The following is a 23,351-nucleotide window of genomic DNA, read 5'->3' as shown; positions in this document are numbered from 1 at the left end:
CAAAAATACATTTCACAGGTAATTATGCATTAAGTTTAATCACAAGTCCGCAAAAAAGCTTAATTTTCTTTGCATTCTTCTGTCATATTTATTCTCTTCTAATAAGGTAAGTAGAGGTTAGCTAGTTTTCTTTCAAAAATAAAAAAACATCACCAATGAGGCTCATGGTTAGAAATGGCTAGAAATTTAAATTATTAAAAATATTACAGGTTTTCAATTAAATGTATACCGTTTATTTTTTTTTTTTTTTTCGGTATAGCAACATTTATAGTTAAGTTTACAATCTACAAAATGATAAATCTAGAAATGGCTAGAAATTTATATTATTAAAAATATTACAGGTTTTCAGTTAAATGTATAACACTTAAAATGTTTTCTTTTTTGGTATAGCAACATGTATAGTTAAGTTTACAATCTACAAAATGATAAATTTTATAAAGTTGCTGTTCACAAATTTTCTGCTATTTCACAGTTAATTATGCATAACTTTAAAATCAAAATCCGTAAAAAAGCTCAAGATTTATGCATAACAACTCATCTGAAACTACCTGAACTGTGATCACATAATCTGACGAACTAAAGCTCACAGCTCAATCAAATAACTCAGTGCTAAAATCCACAACAAAAGAACCAAAAAAACTATGATTTGGAGAAATTAGGAAATAATCATATTTATTTCCGATGTAAAAAGGTGATATTCAGAATCCATAATACAATTTTAACCTTGTTATACAGAAAAATAGGTTAAGTAGCCAGCACAATGGCAGGGTAATTTGCCCAGAATATAAAACTAAACACTGCTACTTAATTACAAGCTCCTTCATCAACTCGGCAATGCTTTGGTCAAAGCATGCAATGTTACCACTTTCTTGGCTAGAAAATATTATCACAGAAAAATGTTTACATGATCTTACCTGCAATCCAGCCAATGGAAACAATTAAGATTTGGTTTGGATAAGTATAATAGATAAAAGAGAAGAAACAAAAGTGGTGGTCATAGAATATGTACTTTCCAAATCACAGTGGCTTTAATTCAGAAATTCCAATCTATTTAAGTGTTTTTTGAAGGATTCAAATTCCCATTCTCCAGTCATTCTTGCCAATTATAGTTTTGTATGAGGTGTTACACAGTTCAAAGTATATTGTTTTGTTTTTTTTCTTCCTGATCCTTCAAGCTGCTCAGTATATGTTGCCTGAATTTTTTTGCTTTCACGAATCATTTTCTTTTATGCCCAAATTTATGAAAGAAAAGCTAAAACAGTAAACATGTATTATGTATCTTATAAGCCCTATGAAATGTAAGAAATAATTTCTGCATTATCATAATAGCTTAGTTTTATACCTTCCATTAAAAAAAAAATCTTGCAGTAAACCTTATTATAAAGCTCTATCGACGACACTCCACAAGAACATACACAGGCTTCCCATTAAGCCGGTACCGGCCCTGCACAAGATATTAAATAGTCAGAAAGGTGATCTAAAAGAACTTAGATATATGTGATGAATTGACTGAAACAACAAGAGTAAGCTTCTGAAGTCTTTATTTGCAATGTGACCGTATAATGACTAATAATATCATAGATCCTTAAAGTTACATGCACTGCTAATGGAAGAATATTCCAATTTTTCTAATTTCTTCAATGAGCTTCCATTATAATATTACACGAAGCTAAAATTGTGAAAGTTGCTAAATAAGGAGGGTAAAACTTGGGATGGTGACAAGGTGCGATGCATCTCATGAGCAGCTAATGATAGGAAGAAATGAAGAGGCGGGTGGGTAAAGCTAGAAAAAATCAATTACTATCATGAGAGCGAGAAATCTAACTACATTTAGACCAATCATGGAGATATTGTATTATAGGTCAACGAAGTTGTAGATCCTTGACATGCAAACTAACAACAAAAGAAAAATGTTGCAGAGCTTTAATAGCCAATAAATAATTGCTTATCAGCATTCTAAAATATATTTTGCCTTCAGCCTTCAATAACTAAAAACCTTTTGATTACTGGCAATATCAAACCTATTTAATATTTCATCTAATTCAAAGAAAATTTATTTATGAGTAGCAGACTAGAATAGCCACTATATTTATATATGAACAGGTAAGTACCTGATACATCTTGGTATCCAAAACAACAAAATGCTCCAAGAGATTCAACAAAAGAAGATACAATGGTCTTATTTCGAGAGGACCTTCTCTCCTAAATTTTAGATGCCGTTAGGATCCCTCACACAAGAGAACAACACTTAAAATAAAATTCTGCATGAGAATAAAATAAACCCTAACTTTAGACTTAAATAAGCTTTCTCCTTTCCTCCTAAATCAACCTCCTTCCTAATGTGTTTCCCTTCTCTATTTGAAATTCAATTAGGAAAGGATTTTCTAATTGATTCCCTTATAATATAATATTTTAATTCTCTGTTGGCCCCACCTCAACCGACCCCCCCTCTCTACTCGCCGGCCCCACCTGAGGGTGCAAATGAATCGAGTCGAGCTTGAGTCGGGAGGTGTTCGAGTCGAGCTCAGTTGTCAAAAACCAAGCTCGAGCTCGAACTCGAGTCGAGCTCAAAAATCGAGTTCGAGCTCGACTCGACAGAGAGAAAGCCAGCTCGTCGAGCGGGAGATCTAGTCGTCCGTCGCGGACGTCGTCATCCGTCAGCTTCCTCTTCCGCGATCGTAACGTCGTCCGCAAGCTTAAATGACGTCGAGCTCTCATTAGACCACTTCCGCGTCATCCGTCGCAGCATCGTCTAGCGAAACTACCGTCAACATCTCGTTTGTCCTCTTCCGCTTCCGCTTAGTCCATCCGAGCGTCGCAGTCGCAGATGTCGCCTATCCGTCGCAGCGTCGTCGACATCGAGCTGCTCGTCGAGCGGTAGATCTCGTTCTTCCGAGCGTCTCAGAGGTCGCCATTTAGGATTTCCGATTTCTCGCTCATGCGATTTGGAATTCCCGCTCACGATTTGGATTTCCCGCCGTTGAGCTGCTCATCGAACCGACGAATCGAGTCTGACGCATGTTCCAACTCGAGCTCGATAAGCCTTCGAGCTTGAAACTGTGTTCGAGCTCGACTCGCGAGCTCAATAAGCTCGACTCGTCAAGCCAGTTACCGAGTCGAGTCTGAGCCGGCTCGTGAGCCGACTTGACTCGGTTGCACCCCTTGCCCTACCTGGGTTGGGGTTTGCTTGACCGAGCGATCCAATGGTTCCCGGGTCTGATTGGTGATGACCTCTGCTGCTTCCGCCGTGTCAAATCTTTCCCAATACTCCATCACGTTGTCATCTTGTTTCAAGGCAAAGAATTGCTCATAATAATCCACATCCTGTTGGGCTTGAAAGCGCTCCAACAAGTGTTCCTTGAACACATCCCACAAACGGATTGGGTACCTCGCCTCTTGTCATTGGTATCATGCCAGTGTCTTCCCTTCCAGACATAGAGTGATGGCTATCAATTTCTCATTTTATGTCAACATGTTCACCATAAAATATCTCTCCACCCTATATATCCACCAATGTGTGTCATCCCCTTCAAATACATGCATTTTAAACTTTATAATCTTCTGTCCCCTCCACCCCAATGTCCCTTATGTCCCCCATACCTCTCATGAGTCATGATGCGAGTATTGTGGTCCCTCCACGGTTCCCTCTCTTCCCTTCTCCGTTCATATCCCCTCCTTCCTCCCAATTCAGGCCGCATGTTCTATTCGTCCCATTCCCTCCTTCCTACATACTCCATACCCATCCCCCTTCTCAGAATATGTCCAAGTGGGGTATTTCCTCCTCTCCTAAAATTTTCACCTTCCCATGTCCCCTCAGCATGTCATCTTCATGATTTCTTCTTGCTCCCGGCGGAACCGTTTTTGTATGAACTCCAACATCCGCTTTATCATCTCCTCCATGTTCTCAAACCTTCCTTATATCGTTAAAATACATTCATTCATTGATCCCATATCGGCTCATAGTTTCCCTACTTCCCCCTCCAACCTTTCTTCCAACATCTCAACTCTTTTTGTAACCATTGGTACCCGAATCAAGATCTTTTGGTGAAAAACAACAATTTTGACACAGCTCTTGCCTCCAAACAGGAAATTCAGCAGACGTCAAAAAAGATCATAGAAAAAATCAGCAACAAAAGCCCATATTTTATTCAGGAACGTGCTTTGATACCAATTTGATGTTTTAATATCCGAAACAACAAAATACTTAGAAATTCAACACACGCAAAAAATTATTGCCAAATACGAACAAAGCAAGATATAATGGTCCTCTTTCGACAGGAGAACCTTCTCTCCCAAACCCTAGACGCCGCTAGGATCCCTCACATAAGAGAACTACAACAGTCACAACAAAATTATGCATAAGAATAAAATAAACCCTAACTTTAGACTTAAATAAGCTTTTCTCATTCCATCCTAAATCTGCATCATTCTTAATGTGTTTCCCTCCTCTATTTGAAATTCAATTAGGAAAGGATTTCCTAATTGATTCCCTCCTAATATAATATTTTTAATTCTCTGTTGGGCCCCACCTATTCAACAGACTCCCCCTCTCTGTCCGTCGGCCACACCTAAGCTTAAGTTTGCTGGACCGGGCAGACCAGTGGCTCCTAGGTCTGCTTGATGTGGACCCCGGCTACTTCCACCATATCAATACCCTACAACCCAAGTAAGCCCTTGAAGTAATGAAATAACAAACAATAAATTAGAAGCCAACTCTCATCGAAAATATTCTTCAACACCATGATCACTAGCCTTGTCGCAATTATCCTGTGATGTCCCAGAATCTAAATTGGAAGAATTATGCTTATCTTTTACTAAACAAAAATCAGAGCTATCTAATATCATTTATCAGAAATAAACAATAAGATAGATTCTATAATTCAAAATATCAATGTACACATCTATATTTATTCCCAAAAATCATAAACAATACTCCCCACCTTTTGAACGAACTCCCCCTCTATATCCGTCGACCAAACCTGAGCTTAAGTTTGTTGGACCGGGCGGACCAGTGGCTCCCAGGTCCCCTTGATGTGGACCCCGGCTACTTCCGATGTATCAGTACCCTACAACCCAAGTAAGCCCTTGAAGTAATGAAATAACAAACAACAAATTAGGAGCCAACTCTCATTGAAAATAATCTTCAACAGCATGATCACTAGCCTTGTCACAATTATCCAGTGATGCCCCAAAATCTAAATTGGAAGAATTATTCTTATTTTTTTAGTAAACAACAATCAGGGCTATCTAATATCATCTATCAATAATAAATAACAAAATAGATTTTATAATTCAAAACATTAATGTACACATCTATATTCATTCCCAAAAATCATATACAATACTCAGAATCTACATATTCATCACATATCTTAAGTGGGTTTTATTTAATTCCCCTTTCATTTTTGTTGAGTAGTAACGATGATGTAACTTACATTTTGTAGAATTTTTGTTTGAACAATTCTAAATATGTTTTTTTTCTAATCCATCATTTTTTCATCCTAAACCTATCAGATTCCTTCCTAATCATGGATAAATTATATTATAGGTTGAAGAAGTTCTAGAACCCTTATATGCAACCTGACAACAAATAAAATGCTGCAAAACTTTAAAAAATAGAAATAGCCGAAAAATAATTCCTTGTCAGCATTCTAAAATATTTTTACCTTCGATTATAAAGAACAAAAAGCCTTATAATTCCTCACAATATCAAACCTATTTAACATTTCATTTAATTTAAAGCATATTTGAAAAGTTACTTATGAGCAGCAAATTAGAAAAGCCATTATATTTTGCATATGAATATGTAAATACCTTGTAACTCGAGTAGGCACTTGAGGTAATGAAAAACACACAAAAACTAAATTAATGGCCAACTCTCATTGACAGTAGTCTGCAACATATGACCATTAGCATTAGCTCAATTATCACTGGTGGGTTTTATTCAATTCCCATAATAGAAAAGAAATAACTTCTATTTTGTGCAATTTATTTGCACAAAAAAAAAATCCACTCTAAACCTCTTAGATTCACTTCTAATCATGAAGAAATTGTATTATAGGTTGAAGAAGTTGTAGACCCCTGACATGCAAGCTCACATTGAAAAATGTTGCAAAACTTCAAAAAATAGTAATAGCCGAAAAGTAATTCCCTATCAGCACCCTAAAATATTTTGCATTTAGCCATAAAGCACTACAATCTTATGATTCCTTACAACCAAACCTATTTAATATATCATTTAATTTAAAATATGCTTTAATAGCTTATTAGTAGATTAGACAGTCATTATATTTTGCATATGAACAAGTCCTTGAAGTAATGAAACAAAAAACACCAAATTAGTAGCCAAAACTCTCTTTTTTTTTTTTTTTTTTTTTTTAAGTTAGTAGCCAAAACTCATTTGTAATAGTTTTTAACACCATGATCATAACTTTATCACAATTATTTAGGGTGAGTTTTATTCAATTACCCTTTCATTTTTGTTTAGTAATAAAGATGTAACTTTTATTTTGTGCAAATTTGTTCGCACAACTTTTAGCTATATTTTGTCCTATTTATTATTTTTTTATTCCTACATTTTAAATTCATTCCAAATCATGGAGAAATTGCATTATAGGTTGAAGATGCTGTAGACCGTGTTCTAAAATATTTATTACCTTTGCCTATAAAGCATTGAAAACATTATTATTCCTTACAATATCAAACCTATTTAATATTTCATGTAATTTACAGCGTATTCAAAGAGCTACTTATGAGTAGTAAATTAATATAGCCACTATATTTAGCATATGAATATATAAGTACTCTACAACTCAAGTTGATCCTTCAAGTAATGAACCAACTCACTAAATTGATAACCAACTCTCATCAGCAGTAGTCTTCAACACCGTGATCATTAGCCTTATCACAATTATCCGGGGTGGGTTTAATTCACCTTTCATTTTTGTTGAGCAATAACAACGATGTAACTTCTAGAACAATCTTATTCACACAACTAGCCATTTTTTTCTCTAATCTTCTTTTTTTCTCTCATTTTTAAACTTTTTAAATTAATCCGTATTACTCACTCTATTAGTAGATATTTACTCCTTTATTATACACGTCCAAACCATCAAGTCTCCCAACCATTTGTATTTTCAAGTTTGTATTAGATTGAGGCAAGGTAGAAGGACCCATGGTTCAAGGAATTGATGAACGCTAACTAAATTACTTAAAATTTATCATATATTAAATCAACTAATTACAATATTTATGAAGCCATTTTAAAATAGAAAAACTCATATTAGTTTTGTGATGCTACTTCAATTGGAAAGTTAGAAGACTAGATGCATTCTTATTTTTGCTTGACCAAGAAATGACTATTTGTCACAAGAGCTGTGTCCCAGCATGCATCTACACATGCTGTATATTTCTACAATTTATGTTGTAACTAGTTAGTTTGTAATTGCTCGTTGACTTCTTTTGGCCTTTTGGGGACTCAGGTTGGATATGCTTTACTATCATTTTCCAAAGTATTTGGGCCAAACTGGAAAATTAATTTTCAGATACTAATAACCAACAACAATATCTATAATTACAAATTCTTTCTAAAGCCTTTCAATGTTCATTCAAAGCAAATCTTGAAAAAAGTGTTCTTTCTTATGTTCTCTCAATCCCAAGGTTCTCCACTGTTGTTCTTCCACTATTGAATATGTTTTCTTCAACTTATTGTTGTTGTTGTTAGAGCAAATCACCCCCAACCCTCTTTGAGTTAGTGTTATACATGTCACATGATATCAAAGCAAGGATTTTGACACTTAGGCTTAACATTCTAGAGAATTGATCCTTATGGTGTGGGTTACCAACTTTTCTAGTACTTTGCTAGAGGAAAGCATATCACGTTACTACAAGGGGTGTAAACGAGTCTAAGTTGAGCTCAATCTATTTACAACTAACTCAAGGTTGACTAACCTATCTAGTAATAAGCTTGAACTCAAGCTCATCTTGAGCTCGACACAAACTTAAATTCCTCCCTCAAATCCGCCAAATCCTTAATGACATAGACTAGGTAGTCGTGATAGAAGCATGCTAGTGAAATGATTGATAAAGGAAGTCAAATTAGAGTTCACTTGGTAAGGCATAGATGAGAGAAGCTCTGAGGAAGTCATGGAGGGAGCTTGCTAGCACAAGCATCAATGAAACTAATGGCTTGAAGAAGATGATAAGTTCATGAGACTTGTTGCGAACAAGCTTAGCATGAACCTAAAGCGGGATGAAACAAATTTTAGGGTTTACTTGTTTATTCTAATCCAGCTAACTTGCAAACTAATGAGCCAAGCCTCGCTAAGCTCAAGCTCAAGCTTGTTAATCTAATTTGAGCTCAAGCTCGACTTGTGAGCTAGTTAGCGAGTTAATTTTAAGTTTGCTCACGAGTCAGTTTAACTCACACCCATAACCACCAATCTTTGATAACATCCCATTGAAATTTTTAAGGATACAAATGTACATTTGTATCTTCAATTGATTGATTTTATATTTGGCATTTCACGGTGAATGGATACTCTCCACCTTCCAAATTTGCTAATGGAGTTAATATTGAGAAGAGCTATGAGGAGAGAATGTTGAAAATTGAAATGGATCTAACTAACGTAATGTCAAGATTATGACTTATTTCTTTTTTGCACTCAAGCCGAATGACTACCTTAGGGGTTCAATGCTAAAAACTAACAAGAAAAATTTGGACAAACAAAAATCATTACCTACAAGGGAATGAATGGACCGAGTCACAAATGAACAAGTAGATTATGAATACAAACTCTTTAGCATGAAATCTAAAGAGCATTTTAGATCTATTTAATCGTTATATAAAGTTTATCAATGGTTTGCAATGTCTTGGCAAGGTTGATATAAATCAAGAGCTTGTAAATAAGATCTTTAAAAGCTTGCTTATGGAATCAGATTCATAGGCCACCACCATTATGAAGGTTAAAGATTGATCTATTTACTCATTAAACTTTAAATTGGATCATTAGCCGCTCACCGGAACAAAATTGGAGAGGAGCATAAAGATGGAGGCTTAAAGAGAAAGTCAGACTCAAAAGGCATTGCTCAAAGGACAACATCTCTTAAGCATTGAATCTAGTGAATGCGTAGAGGATATTTATGAAGACCTAGCCTTAGTATTACAAACATTCAACGTTTTTATGAAGAGGAAGAGGCAAGGCAAAATATGACAAGTAAGAAGATTTCCAAAGTCTTCCAACTCTAATCTTTTAGGTGACAAGAGGAGGAGAAACTCATCTCTTAAGGCTGCAAAAAGATAGGACATGTCAGATGAATGTATCCTCTTTATAAAAGTGACATGAAAGAGAAAGAGTGAATTCTCTTATAAAAGCGAGATGAAAGAGAAAAAAAATGCATAAAAAGTCTATGAAGTACTAGATGAGATTTTATTTTCAACTAGTGAATCTGAGAAAACTAATATTTGCCTCGTGGCTCAAGATTATGTCTTGGATTCTCCTCAGGACAAGGTATGCGATCTAAACCATTATGAAGAGTTTAAAATTGTATTAGAAGACTTGCATGAAAGTTTTGCAAATTTAAAAAGAATACTTATAATTTATATTCTTAAAAAAATAAAAATAGCAACGTTTTAATTGAAAATAATAGATTGCATAAGAAATCAACATTTTGCTCTAAGCTTGAAAGAGAAGTGGCTCTGATCAAAGTAAAATTAGTTGAGAGGAGGACGATGATAAAGAACTTGCAGAACTTAAAAATGATATATTACTTGAGGTAAAAACCATGTGACCATATATAAACATAATGCATAAACCATTTTATAATTACCATACCTTAAATTTGGGTGAACCAATTAGACAAGCAAACTCAACAACTTCACCTCCAGCTTTTTCTGAAAGCCAAACATATTATGAGCAGATAAAAAAAAATAAAATCGATAATAGCTAAAAATGCATTATATTATGTTAAATAAATAACACTCCTATGTCCAATGTATAAAAAAAACAGTTGCAATATCATTATTAAACAAAATCTTATTTTATGAACAGCTCATTAAGTTGACTTAAAATAAGAGCACAAAATTTGCGATAATAAGCAGACAACTTATTCTCGATAACACTTCAAAAATATTGGACGCCATTTCCACTATTTTTTCTTTATAATTATATTGCAAAATCAACTAAGGGCCTCAAGTAAAGACACCTATAAGTTTCATTGCAGCACATAGTGTTCCCCCAGTAGCAATCAAATCATCAAATATCAGTACACGTTCTCTTGGCTGAACAGCTCCAACGTTCATCTCCAAGCAATCCTTGCCATATTCAAGCTCATAAGCTTCAGATAAAACTTCACCTGAATGTTTTTAAAATTATCTTAATTCTCGCATGAAAAAGAAAATTTAGTGTTAATTGTTAATTTTAAGTAATCATAAAAAATAATAAAAGAAGTCGTAGTAATTTTAAAACAAATCTCCAAAAATAATAAAGGGCATGTATCTAAAAAAAATTAAATGTCAATGTGCGAGTTTTGCAACGAGTTATTATGTAATATTCTTCTCAATGAGACCTGGCATGTAGAAATGGAGCAAGATAATTTAACACTCAGCTACACGAAAAAAGAGAAGACTAACCAGAGCTAGACATTTATTGGCAAAAGGTTGGTCAAACCGATTTGAATGAATAGTTCAACAAGATAAAAGCATAGCTGCTTACAATTTAGAGAACTAGACAAGACTAACAAGAGCTCATAGATATGACATAACTATCAATTGTCCATGACTTTCAACTTGATTTGAAAAAGCATGCTCAAGATACACGAGATAAAATTGGCATGTTTTATTTTTTGATGGAGTTATTGACATGGATTTGGCCAGAGTTTAATTTTGGATGGAGCTTATATCTATTGGAAGGCCAAGTTTAGATTTAATGGGTTGCCTTTGCACCAACCTAAATTGATTAGGATGATGCTTTACATTCGTTAGAAGACCCATGCGCACAAGAGTTAAAATTTCAAAAGAGAGGAAAGCCTGATTATGAGGCTTCGATTCTATGACTTTATAGGTAAGGCGACATGTTTCGTTTAATTTGACAGGTTTGTTGGCTTTTGATCAGCCTAGATTGATCAGATTGAGGCTTACATCCATTAGAATGTCATAAGTAGAGATTACAATCTTATAAGAGAGAAAAGTAAAGCAATGGATCTTACAACCTTATACTCTGTTTAAGATGGCCTAATTGGTTTAATATGACAAGCTTGTTGGCTGGCCCAGATTGATTGAGTTTGGGCTTGCATATATTGTAATACCCATAAATGAAACTTATAACTTCAAGAGAGAGAGAGAGAGATAGAGAGGAAAGCCCAATAATGGGTATTACAACCTTATACTATTAGTTAAGGTGTTATGATTGGTTTAATTTGATCGGTATGCTAGCTTTTGTTGGCTCAAATTGATTGAGTTAAGGCTTATGTTCATTGTAAGGCCCTTAGATGAAACTTATAACCTTGGGGGAGAGAAGAGTTTCATAATGAATTTTATAACATTACACTATAGCTAAGATGGAACATTTTATTTAGTTTTATCATTTTATGGTGATAACATGTATGATTGGTTTAATTTGCAATTAGTTTAATTTGATGGATTTGGTAGCTTTGTGCCAGCTCAAATTAATTGAGTTGGGGATTACATCCAATGGAAGACCCATAAATGAGATTTACAATCTTGAGTGAGAGGAAAGCCTAGTAATGAGTCTTAAAACATTATACCATATGTAAGACGGACTAGTTGATTTAGTTGGACCACATGTTCTATTTATGCCAGCCTAAATTGATTGGGTTAGTACTTGCAATCAATGGTGTAGGCCCAAATATGGGATTTATAACCTTGAGGGAGAGAAAAGTATAATAATAGGATGTTATACATTAGCAATATATCTTTAGCCAAATAAAATACAGACTAAATAGTCTAAACACATGTAATAAGCACTAGTTTATTTCTTATTTTCTATTTTAAGTTTGTGTTAGGTAGACCAGTTCTATGTTGTAAACTTGGTCTACCCAAGTATTATAAATGTCCCTCCTATTGCAAGAAAATGTTATAGAATGAATAATTTCTGGTTTCTCCCTCTCTAGCCTATCTTCTTCTCCTTCTTTTTCCTTAAAGAGTCCACACCTACTCAAAATGTGTCTTCCGCTTCTCGATGTAGATCAAGAAGCATAACATAGGTCTTTATGAACTTATCTCATAAATAAGGTGCTCCAACTAGTTTAATTTGATGGTTTTTTGGTTATATGCATGTCCAAATTGATTAAGTTTGGTTTTCATCCATTGGAAGGCCCATAAATGATAAAAAAGATTTCCAACCTTAAAGGAAAGGAAATCATAGCAATGGATCTAACGTCTTTATTCTACAGGTAAAGTGCCACATTTATTGGAATAAGGCTTATATATGTTACATGTAGATAACTTATTTTGATTTGTTATTCTCAATTTTAATATGAGTTTAAGAACTTACTACTTTGAGTCCAATGCTTGTAACTTGGGATACCTGATAAAATGCTAACATACCAATTTACCTAATAGATTGTGACTTACAATCTTCAATTTAAGGGAGCCGCGTAAGTCTTGTTATTTAGAATGTAGATGAAATATAGATGTCCTTTGGACAAGATCACCACCTGTAAGTCACCGATGAATAAAAAAATCTTCAACTTCACCGATGTGATCCCTCCTAAGTGAAGAAATTTGGAAAAAGATATACAATGGCATCAATGGAGAAAGCTGAAGTAGAAAGTGCGGAATATCCTTCCTATACAGTAGGAATTTCAAACATATTTCACTAACAAATTTTTAAAAAAAAATTGACATATTTATTCAATTTTGGGCATTATGGGGCATCAAAATTTACTTTTTTCTCTAATTGATAAATTTTAGTAGCTTTATAGGCTGTGTATTGACATATATGATCCAAAATAGGGCTAAAAATCGATAGAGAATGTGGACTCGAAAGAGCTTAGTCACACTATATTTTAGCTTTCTTTATTGGAACTTCTTTAGCTCACTTTGAGAAATAATCAATTGTGAAGAGGCCCTAAGGAAGATTAAGGGTAAACATGATTGATACATTGGTGTCCTAACTCTCGAATGGCCAAGATAATATTGCAATGTGTAGAAATTAGGCAAGCAATACATTGGCTCCATGAATTTGATGAAAGTGACACTTATTTACATGGTTGATACAATCTTTAACTATGTTTGACCAACGTGTGTGTATATACATGTTTGCATTATGCCTTTATGACTTGTCAAATCCACGACATTAGATATACCCTTGGGTTTGTGAGTTAGGAAGGGCTGGCACAATCCCTAGTTTTATCAAGTCAACTAATTTGATCATTTATGCCCTTCAGTTTATTAAGCTAAAGAGACATTTGGCTTAATATTTAAATATTTTAAGCTAGTGGAAGTGTGAATGCACAAATTCTAATGTAGGAGCTTTTCAAATCTGCATTATTAGCTATGAATTTAGGTTTGTAAGTATACTATCATGGCTTGTCCCTTCAACTTGTTAAAGCATTGGAAATGAATCTCTCATTCAATTATTTGAGTCTTCTTTGTTCACAACCCTTCTTCTAACTCATCTACATGAGCTTGTTGAGTTTAGATTTCATCCAATGTTATGCTAGTTTGGGGTTCTTCTACTCTTACGGAGATTCCTTTTATTTAGCTTCCAATATTTTGTTTTATAAAACTGCTATATTTTCTCATTTCAATGAGCTCTATAAAAACAGCCTCTAGTATGGCAGGAGCTCTAAGCACATGATATCGTTGGAGCGAAGACCTTAAGTCAATATCCAAAGTCATGAAAGAAAACTTATTATCTTCTAAGACAATTTATGCTTGCACAAATTGTTTGGGTTGGGGCCTACATCAATTAAAAGCCCCATAAATGGGACTTGTAACCGCAAGGGATAGGAAAGCTCAACAAAGAATTTAATATCCTTAATTAATGAATAAAGTAGCCCATTTGGTCCAAGTTTGTTGGTTTGAGGCTTACATCCATTTAAAGGCCTATAAGTGGATATTCTTATCTTGAGGGGGAGAGAAACTCAATAATGAATCTTATAGCCTAAACCCATATGTGAGCTAACCCACTTAGCTTAACTTCGCAGGCTTGCTAGCTTTATACCGACCCAAATTAATTTGGTAGTGTTGACTTAAATCCATTGAAAAGCCCATAAATGGGACTACAAACCTCTGGTGGGAGAGGAATGCCCAATAATGGATCTTATGGCCTTAACCTATAAATAAAGTGGTCTATTTAGTTTAATTTGACAGGGTTGTTGGCTATGTGCAGACCAAAATTGATTGGGTTAGGGCTTATATCCATTCGAAGACCCATATATAGGACTTATAACTTATTATGAGAGGAAAGCCTAGAATGGATCTTAAGGCATTATCCTATAGGCAAGGTACATTAATTGGCTTAATTTGGCAAATTCCCTGGTTATGTTTGCCAAAATTGATTAAGATGGGGCTAACATCCGTATGAGGCACATAAGCAAAACTTGCAACCTCAATTGATAGGAAAGCCTGTTAGTAGATATTATGGCCTTATCATATATGTAAGATAGAATGGTCAGTTTAGTTTGAATGACTTGTTTTTGTGATGCCCCAAATAGTTTATGTTGGAATTTACAACTGTTGAAAGACCCATAAGCCAAATTTATAACTTATAGGGAGAGGAGAGCCCAACAATGGGTATTACGATCTTATCCTATAGGTAATTGGACCAAATAGTTTAATTATACAAGCTTATTGGCTTAATGCCAACTCAAATTGCTAGCGTGGAGGCTTACATCCATTAAAAGGCATATAAGAGACTTATAAACATAAGGGAGGGGAAATCTCATTATTATATCTCAGGGCCTTATCTTATAAGTAATGTGGCATAATTAGTTTAATTTAATAGGACTTACATCCATTGGAAAGAGAGGAACCCAATAACCAAAACTCTAATGACGACGCTTAGTTCATATTTGACAACCAAGACAAGGCCTTGAGCATGCATACTACATCAAAGAGATTGTGTAGGCATTCTCTCATAACAACCTAGAAGTTACATCAAGTTTTGATTTGACAAAATTAGTGGTCAAAAAAATTGCTATGAATTTAACAAAAACTAACAAAGGGAGGAGATACCTCATATAGGACCAAAGATCAACAATGGAGGTCTTCAAAGATTGGTCAGCCAAAGATTCACAAGCGAGATCATCATTATAGTGATTATATTATTCATCTAATTCATTAAACTTTTACAAAAAAATTATCATTTTCTTTTTATTTCTTTCTTTTATTTCCTTCCTTTTTTTTCATTAGTGATTACAAGAATGATAATAACAACTAACTCTCGACAAGTGGGCGGTCAAAGAGATTTGGTGCGACAAGCCTATATTTGATCACTGATCACAATAACAAACATCAAAATAGTGATTCGAGTATCATTGTTGAATTTTTTATTGTCTGCGATTGTTTGCAAGCAATCAATTACTCTGCATTTGGATAAAAAATCAACTTAGGGAGAGACCTCATGTCAAACCAAAGATCAACAACAAAGGGGTAGTTTTTAATGACTACAGGTCTTTATCTTAATTGAATTAAAGATCAACATCTCTTCAACCATTCAACTACATTATTTTAGTCTTTTCAAGAACAATATTTTTTCTTTTCTTATAGGTGATTATGAGAATGATGCTATCATCGAATTCCCCTTAGCGAGTGATCAGATGCACGAATGAGATTATGCTCACCTACAACTACAATGGCAATCAACTGACAAAGATTCAAGAGTCGGCAATAGACATTTGATCATACATAGTCATTGACAAAAAAATATATCACTTTACATGGGGACCTCATGCAGAAATAATGATCAATGCTAGAGGGTTAGTCTTCAAAATTTAGTCTGACAAAAGATCAACAATGCAGGGTCTTCAATTAAGCATGACAAAATATCATTATCTTTAAAATATTCATCTACATTTTTGCATAAGGGAATGATCGTGAGAAACATGCCCGTGCATGTGTACATTACATGACTTGGACTCAAATGGCTAAACAATTGATCCTAAGACTATTCACTCAGGTCAAGTGCAAAGCTCATGTTAGCGAGAGATGGTCAAACAATGGGTCAACGATGAGAGCAAGTGAGATTTCCTAAAGAGAACATGAGAGAGAAGCGGGGCACATTATAGGTTGGGGATGGAGAGAAGATTGTGCACTATGTGGGCAAAGGCTTAGAGCAAGCAAGCTAGAATCTGCAGAGAGCAATAGTAATGGGGATAGCACAAGGGAAAAACCTATGGCAGTGAGTTGTGAGAAGATGAGAAGCTAAGGTTGGAAGGGTGCATGTGCTTTTTAGGGAAAGAATGTGGCGGGGCATGAGGGAGACATGATGGTTGGATGGGAGAGAACAAATCTAGGAGAACATGATACTTGTGGGTTCAATTAAGGCTCATATGAGTCACATAAGGAAAATGATGATGCCCTAATATGAATATATTATTATTTTTTCTAGTAAGCATAGTTATTTTATTTAATTGGACTATTCGTGTTAAAAAAATCCAAAATGCCTTTATGAACATTGTTCGTTATTATTTTGCATTCATGTTGCATCTTGGTAGTTCAATGAGCAAGTTAGGTCGAATGCAGCCCAACCAAAGGATTACAAAAATTAAAGAAAATAATGTTAACATATTATACCTAAGTAGATATTGAACTCAATGTAGGTCACTTAAATCATCAGCATCATTATATCTTCATTAGCCTCATACCAATTATTTATATTAAATATTTGTTTTGTTACAAGTATTTAGGATGCATAGTTATTCCAAATGCAGCATAAAATAAATACAATGCATTTGAAAAACTCAAGTGTTAAATCTACTTTTACACAAATCTTTTGAACAACTTCTATATTGTTATCATAAACCTACCAATTTTCCTTCATAACCTTCAAAACTAATTTTATATGCTCAACCAATGGAAACATTTTCTACCCTTAATATACATGTCCAAATATAACAAACCAATTTTCCACTAAGTTTTCAATACATGCTAGTCCCATCATTCTTTTAATATAATCATCCTCAATTTATCATTCATAATTTTGTTGTGAATTAAACTTCACATTTTTATTTCCAATACAAATTGGGCCCAACAGTCTTTTTATTGTCCAAAACTCAAATTCATTCAATATAGCCGGCACAAATAAAAAATTACCAAGTTTAAGGTAAAAAAATATGCATACATTAGGAATCTAAGCCAACGTTGCATGACTCATCATTTGTAGCCTCCTCCAATGTTGGCCTATCATTCTTGCCTCTTTTGATGCTTCTGATAAATGTAGCACTCCCTCCCAACCCTTGCTTCCACTTTTAGCACCATATGCATAACTAATTAAGACCTAAGCCCAAAAGGGCATTTATTAGCATCCAAATCAAGGCTTCATACAGTTTTCTGTCCATCATATCCTCCATTGTCATAACCCAATCATTGTTGTTGCCTCAATCAATGTTTATGTTACATGTAACACAAATCTTGAACATCTTAATCAACCCCTTTCATCCTACCGATATGAATAGAGGAACCACCAAGGCATAAAGATATAGAATTATCCTCATCATTTAAACATTTTAATCAATTTAATGGTAGAATTTCATGAATTTCATTATAAGATAATGAATTCACAATATTCTAAGAATATAAAAGTTTGTTCATACAAACAAGAGGAAAGGAGAACCAACTTTCAATGCCTACAATTGAGGGACAAAATCCAACTTGCCCTACACATGTACGTCTATTTAGTAATCAAAACTTCTATCACATCTTGAATAAAACATGGAAGTCATTCCAGAATTAAAAAAAAATCTTAGTAATAATAACATTACATCTACAGGAGTCCTTTAGCACCTATCATACCTGATCATTCCAAAAAGAATAATTCTATATCAAGACCGAGCAAATTGCAATATGAGATGAAACTTTAAGAATGAAGCCATAAGTACACATTGACAATCTAGTTTTCCAGATAGGATATTTGACCCCATTATCAACTACATATAATTGGAAACCAAAACATACAAAAGGCCTTCCAAACCATGAAGCATCAAAAAGGAAATCATTAGCTCCAAACTTTTCTCAACAGCGCAAGAATAGGGGCAAAGCTCTAGAACCACAAAAGTTTATTCCTAATGCAATATCATACAAGTACTAACAAGAGTCATATAATACTAAGATTTGTTGGTGGGACAACTTTAAAAAGAATGAATCGGGTTCTTTTTTATTTATGTGTTTTGAGTATTTAAATAGATTAAATACTACAGTATTACACCTAATATTTATCTTGACATAAAATTTCGAATGATTTTCTTGTCTCTACGATGATGCCTAGTTTTTAATTGATGAGGAACAAACCTAAGGTAGATAGGTGAATATTCTTAAAAAGGGAAAAGTTCAATCTAGTTAACTAAAACAGCTACAGCAAAGAACAATATTTGTAAATATCTATTAAGTAACAAGCTAAGAGGTAAGGGCATTGGTATCATCAAATGACATAGCAACAAATTCATACAGTATACAAAATAAAGCTAGTAGAGACCTTTCAAACATCAGATAAGGAAAGTAGCAAAACTCTAATGCAATAAAGTATGGAATAGAATTTCCTCCCAAAGAGAAGAAGAAGACAACCCAACATTTTCCATTACCATGGTTGTGTGATACCTAAATTTATTTTCATAATGTGAGGCCGAATAATGCAGGAGGAAAATTTTAACTACAAAAACACATCATACAAAGAAAGTAACAAAAATAAAATCACTCAAGTGGTTAACATGCGGAACAGATGAACTATAAATTATGGAAAAAATTCAATGGTACCTGGAAACTTCTTTGGTTTTTGTAGTGGTATAAACTTCGCACCAATAGCTAGAGCTACTGAAGTAGCAAATATAAATCCTCTAGCTTCAATACCTGATACAAAAATTTATAACTATTTTTGCATGTTACAAGTGTTTGTCTAAAGGCCGAATATTGTTGTTAAAAATTCATTATGGTATAAGAAAACCACCCATTGCATGTATAAAAGAAAGAAATTCACGTTTCATGCAAATATTACACTTCTTCCTTACAAATTAATTATTAATTCCTTGGAGCATGTGAATTATGAGGTGTTTGTTTTGCTAAAAAAAAAAGAATGTTGAATAACATATAATACAGTCTAAAAGGAATATAATATATATGAAATATTTTAAGTTGTTTGAATGAGTGTAAAATAAATGCATGTGATTGTTTTTTTTTTTTTTTTTTTTTTTTGTAAAATGAATGAAATAGAAAGCCCGAGAGGCAGCCTTTTTTTTTTTTGCTTGAAGTAAAATGAATGAAATAGAAAGCCCGAGAGGCAGCCAGTGGGAGGCAAGCGATGGCCAACGACGAGTGGCAAAGACACCTAAATTATCCAAATCTAATGATTTCAAGTACACTAAAGTAAAAAAAAAAAAAGAGGGTGAATTACATTTGAAATACTTTTCCCCACTTTTTCTTCAAACCAAACAACCCTATATAAAAAAATGTAGGTTTAACAAATTTATCCTTACTCTATCAAAAACCAACAATAAAATATATAAGAATGGTAAATAGGGAGAACAATAACAAAGATAAAAGTAAATCCATGTATTGGCGGTATCTTAAAATAGGGATCATCACATGAATTCACAAACATTACAAACATGGCCTTGGTATTCCAACATGCATTTCTAACAAGTAGTGAATAACTAGCCAAATTGCAAACTATTTTGTGATAACCTTTGGACAAGGCTCATAATTGGTATGCAATAGTCCTTATTGCACAATATACTGTAATAACAAGAAAATTACATGATGAGTTAGATTTCCTCCCTAGAAACTCAGAGATTAGGGTTTTAAAATCAAAACACACACTCTTCCTCCCTATTAAAGCTAGGGCAAGGTTTTGTGCATCGCCCATCAACAATGCACAACTTTTACCTTTTAAAATTGAACAAAAGGGTCACCACCTAGGGGGCTAAAAGTTATAATTAATACCCTACCAAAACCATTAGCTTAAATTATTGCTCTGGATGCATGATGAGACAAAGTGTACACAGTTACACGCCAATGAAAATAAGCATGAATTCTCTAAAATACATAAGAAACCTAAGAATAAAAGAAATATTGTTGAAGATCAAGTCAAGTGGATTGAGATCAATGAGTAAGAAACAAATCTCTAGCTCTTCAATAATGTGAATTAGTCGAAATTAAGACATGTAGACACTGCTCAAATGATCATAGCAAAAAACATCACAATGTCAAATGGCTATAGCTTTTCTATGAAGTGTTTGGCGAGGCTTCACAATGACAAGAGAGGCATTGTAATGTATGCGCCATATTATATGAATCATATTTCCTTATTGATAGGTTGCATTGTTAAACTTCGTCAACATATTAGGATTTGTTCATGATGCATGCCTTCAAGAAAATTTGAAATTTAAATCTCCATTTACTGGATAAATTTGAAGATACATAACTTAAAATGCTAAACTTTAAACAATTTTGATTAAATTTCTTTAAACAAGTAGTTCATCCATAAGATAGACAAATCATATTTATGCAGTTTGCCAATTATTAGAAGAAAGCTCTACGAAACCCAACAATTATAAACATTACATCTTCAATTATCTCTCTAGAAATTGTTTATGGTGTATTCATTACAAAACATATAAGTATATTAGTAAATTTGTCACATGCATCATATATTTTTACATCATTTATTAATCATATATATCATATATATAATTTCCAGGATAATATTCACTAGAAACTTACAATTAATTATGAAAGTTATAAGCAACTATATATTTGAACAAGAGATATATACAATTTAAATCAAGTGTCATCTAAACCATGAAATGCTTTCTAAAGAAATCCTTAACAAAGTTAACAACTAGAAAAATAAGGCCATACAAAATTATACAACAATTTAAACAAAAACTTATAAGCAGAAATTCTAAAATAATTGTGGCATTAGCTTAGTAATTAAATAAGACATCTCACAATTTCATTCAAAATTCAATTAATTTCAATCAAGTGTCCTAATACAAGACTAACACCGGGGTTCATAGTAATCACCCCAAATACATTAAGAATAATACAAGATGAAAATAAAGTGTCCTTATTACACATAAAAAAACATAAGCAAAACATGTTTAAAGCATAATGGATACGTATGATGCCTACTAATTATGCTATTAATGAATTAAAATACAAATGCAAAATACATTCATGACCAAAGATTAAAGGAACTTACAAGACATTTTTCCTTTGGGATACCCATTCAACTCCATATCCATATTGCCCAAACAACCATAAAAATATTATTTTTTTAGATTATTATTAGAGATGAAACTACATCTACTACTACTTAAGTTAAGTTCATTATATAAATGAATCATCATAGAATTTATAATCATAACTAAGATTATTACTTCAATAGTTTATATTCTCAAAGCAATTAAGATTAAGCTTTTTTATAAGCTAATCTTTTCAAAGTGATTAACACAGAGCATTCAATCACCCACATAGATTCAAAGCCCATTCACCACTGTGTACTAACTTAAATCATATCCTTTCCTATGGAGTTAATCAACATTGAGTAGCATATCCAAATTCATCAGATCAAAAAAAGAAAGCCTTCGTCAAACCAACAGTGCCTCTCAAACTTTTAATTATTCTGCTTTATGGGCATCTCAATCACCAAAAAAAAAAATACTGCAAATTTAACTACCCCATTACAAGTACCTATTGTCACAATAAGTTCATAACATATAGGCATTCCTAGAGGAAGACATTTCTGATCTGATAGGTAACTCCAGCGAAGTGTGAGAAAAAAAAGATCCTGCACTGTCGAATCAATTCAAAACTTCTGAAAGAAACTCAGTAATAAAACCAAATAAATATCATCTTTCAACACCAAACAAAAGCCTTCAAAACCCTTCAAAAATAGGACAAAAATAACAACAAAGTGCTTAACTTTAGTCACAGAAACCCCAAACCAAAGCTACGAATTCCTCCACTCCCTCGAGTAAATGCAGCCATGCGACCAAAAAACATCAAAACAGAGCTTGAAAGAACCAACGCTGTAGAGAAAAATCACATTACCTGCAACTGCAGCGATTCCCATGTCTCTATAACGGTGGACGAAGAACTCCACCGCGTCCTTAAAGACCTTGGGCCGAAGCAGCAGCGTCGTGATGTCATTGAACATGATCCCTAAACACCCACCAAGATCAAATCTTTACGGTGAGCAGAATAAGAGATTAAGAAAGAGAGTGAGGACGTTCAGCGTGCAAAAGGACCTGGCTTTGGAAAGTGCGGAACCACCCGAATAGCAGCCGATATGGCCTGAAGCCTTGCGTCAACTCCGTTCTCTTCCTCTATCATTGTTTCCTCTCCCGCTTCTTCTCCGTCCTTTTATCCTTCTCTATTTACGCCCTCTGTTCCTCTTACCTTCTCTTTCCAGTTTCTTCGTTTTATAAATTCGTTCTAGCAACAAGGCGTTAGCTGCTGTCGCTGAACTCTGCTTCTGGAAAACAGTGGGTCGCCTCTCTCTCTCTCCCCCTCTCCTGCTGCGCTGGTGAGTGGTGAGGGGTTGTTTCAGTAATTTGGCAGAGGTCACAGACACACAGGGCAGTGGATCTGGCCCCCATCTACCCTTTTTCTCCTTCCTTTCATTATTTACTGTATAGGCTTCTTTTCGCGCGCGCGAAGCCCTCTCTCTCTCTCTAAGATTAGTGGTAAATAGAAGGGAATAATAATCCGAATCGGACGTTAGGATTTGAGAAGCAATGAGATCCGGTATTTGAGAGCGGGACCCATTTTCTCTTTCTTCGTTAATCTGCTTCTACAGTGGCCGGCGCAATAGATGAATAGAAGTCCCCATGTAAAATAGGTAAAATTAAAACAAGCAACATTTTTATTTTATTATGTATGGGATGATGTGACGTATTTTAATTGACCTCGTAATAATTTCTCGTAAAGATAAAGAGCCCCATTAGGTGCCAGTTAGGGGCATGGCTAAACAAACAATCTATTTTTCACCTCAGATTATAATTATATTAGACAGTAATTTATCTTCAACTAAATTTTATTTTTAACACACGCAAAAATATTATTTGTATATTCTTTATCATTTCTGTTTTTTTGGTGAAAATTGTGACGTCGATATTGGTGTGGAAACTATTCACAGCCTACATAATATGCAAAAATGCATTTTCATTTGTCG

The 23,351-nt window shown here is 34.0% G+C and overlaps 1 protein-coding gene across 2 annotated transcripts; it reads right to left on the bottom strand.

Annotated features, from left to right (window-relative positions):
- Positions 1 to 645: 645 nt before the first annotated feature.
- LOC110095465 (adenine phosphoribosyltransferase 5) lies at positions 646 to 22,789 on the bottom strand. 2 transcript variants are annotated; one of them, XM_020821034.2, is made up of 7 exons: positions 22,426 to 22,789; positions 22,229 to 22,339; positions 18,935 to 19,027; positions 10,204 to 10,353; positions 9,834 to 9,892; positions 1,374 to 1,444; positions 646 to 914 (listed from the first exon to the last, which is right to left on the bottom strand). In XM_020821034.2, the coding sequence occupies exons 1-6, from the start codon at positions 22,508 to 22,510 to the stop codon at positions 1,388 to 1,390; spliced, it is 555 nt and encodes a 184-aa protein (XP_020676693.1). In that variant the 5' UTR covers positions 22,511 to 22,789; the 3' UTR covers positions 646 to 914; positions 1,374 to 1,387. The 2 variants fall into 2 exon arrangements, with proteins under 2 accessions (XP_020676693.1, XP_020676678.1); XM_020821019.2 differs by having other exon boundaries at positions 1,343 to 1,444; positions 22,426 to 22,787.
- Positions 22,790 to 23,351: the final 562 nt, after the last annotated feature.

This window comes from Dendrobium catenatum, unplaced genomic scaffold, assembly GCF_001605985.2.
Source record: "Dendrobium catenatum unplaced genomic scaffold, ASM160598v2 original_scaffold_76759, whole genome shotgun sequence".
Lineage (NCBI taxonomy): Eukaryota > Viridiplantae > Streptophyta > Magnoliopsida > Asparagales > Orchidaceae > Dendrobium > Dendrobium catenatum.
Note: the sequence above shows the minus strand (reverse complement) of the source record. Positions and strands in the feature narration are given on the sequence as shown.

Coding starts and splice junctions, on each gene's coding strand:
- LOC110095465 (XM_020821034.2), bottom strand. CDS start 22,510: ATGATAGAGGAAGAGAACGGAGTTGACGCAAGGCTTCAGGCCATATCG. Junction 10,354..18,934: donor AAAACCAAAGAAGTTTCCAG/GTACCATTGAAT, acceptor AAAAACATTCAG/GTGAAGTTTTATCTGAAGCT. Junction 1,445..9,833: donor TTGGTTCACCCAAATTTAAG/GTATGGTAATTA, acceptor TATCTTGTGCAG/GGCCGGTACCGGCTTAATGG.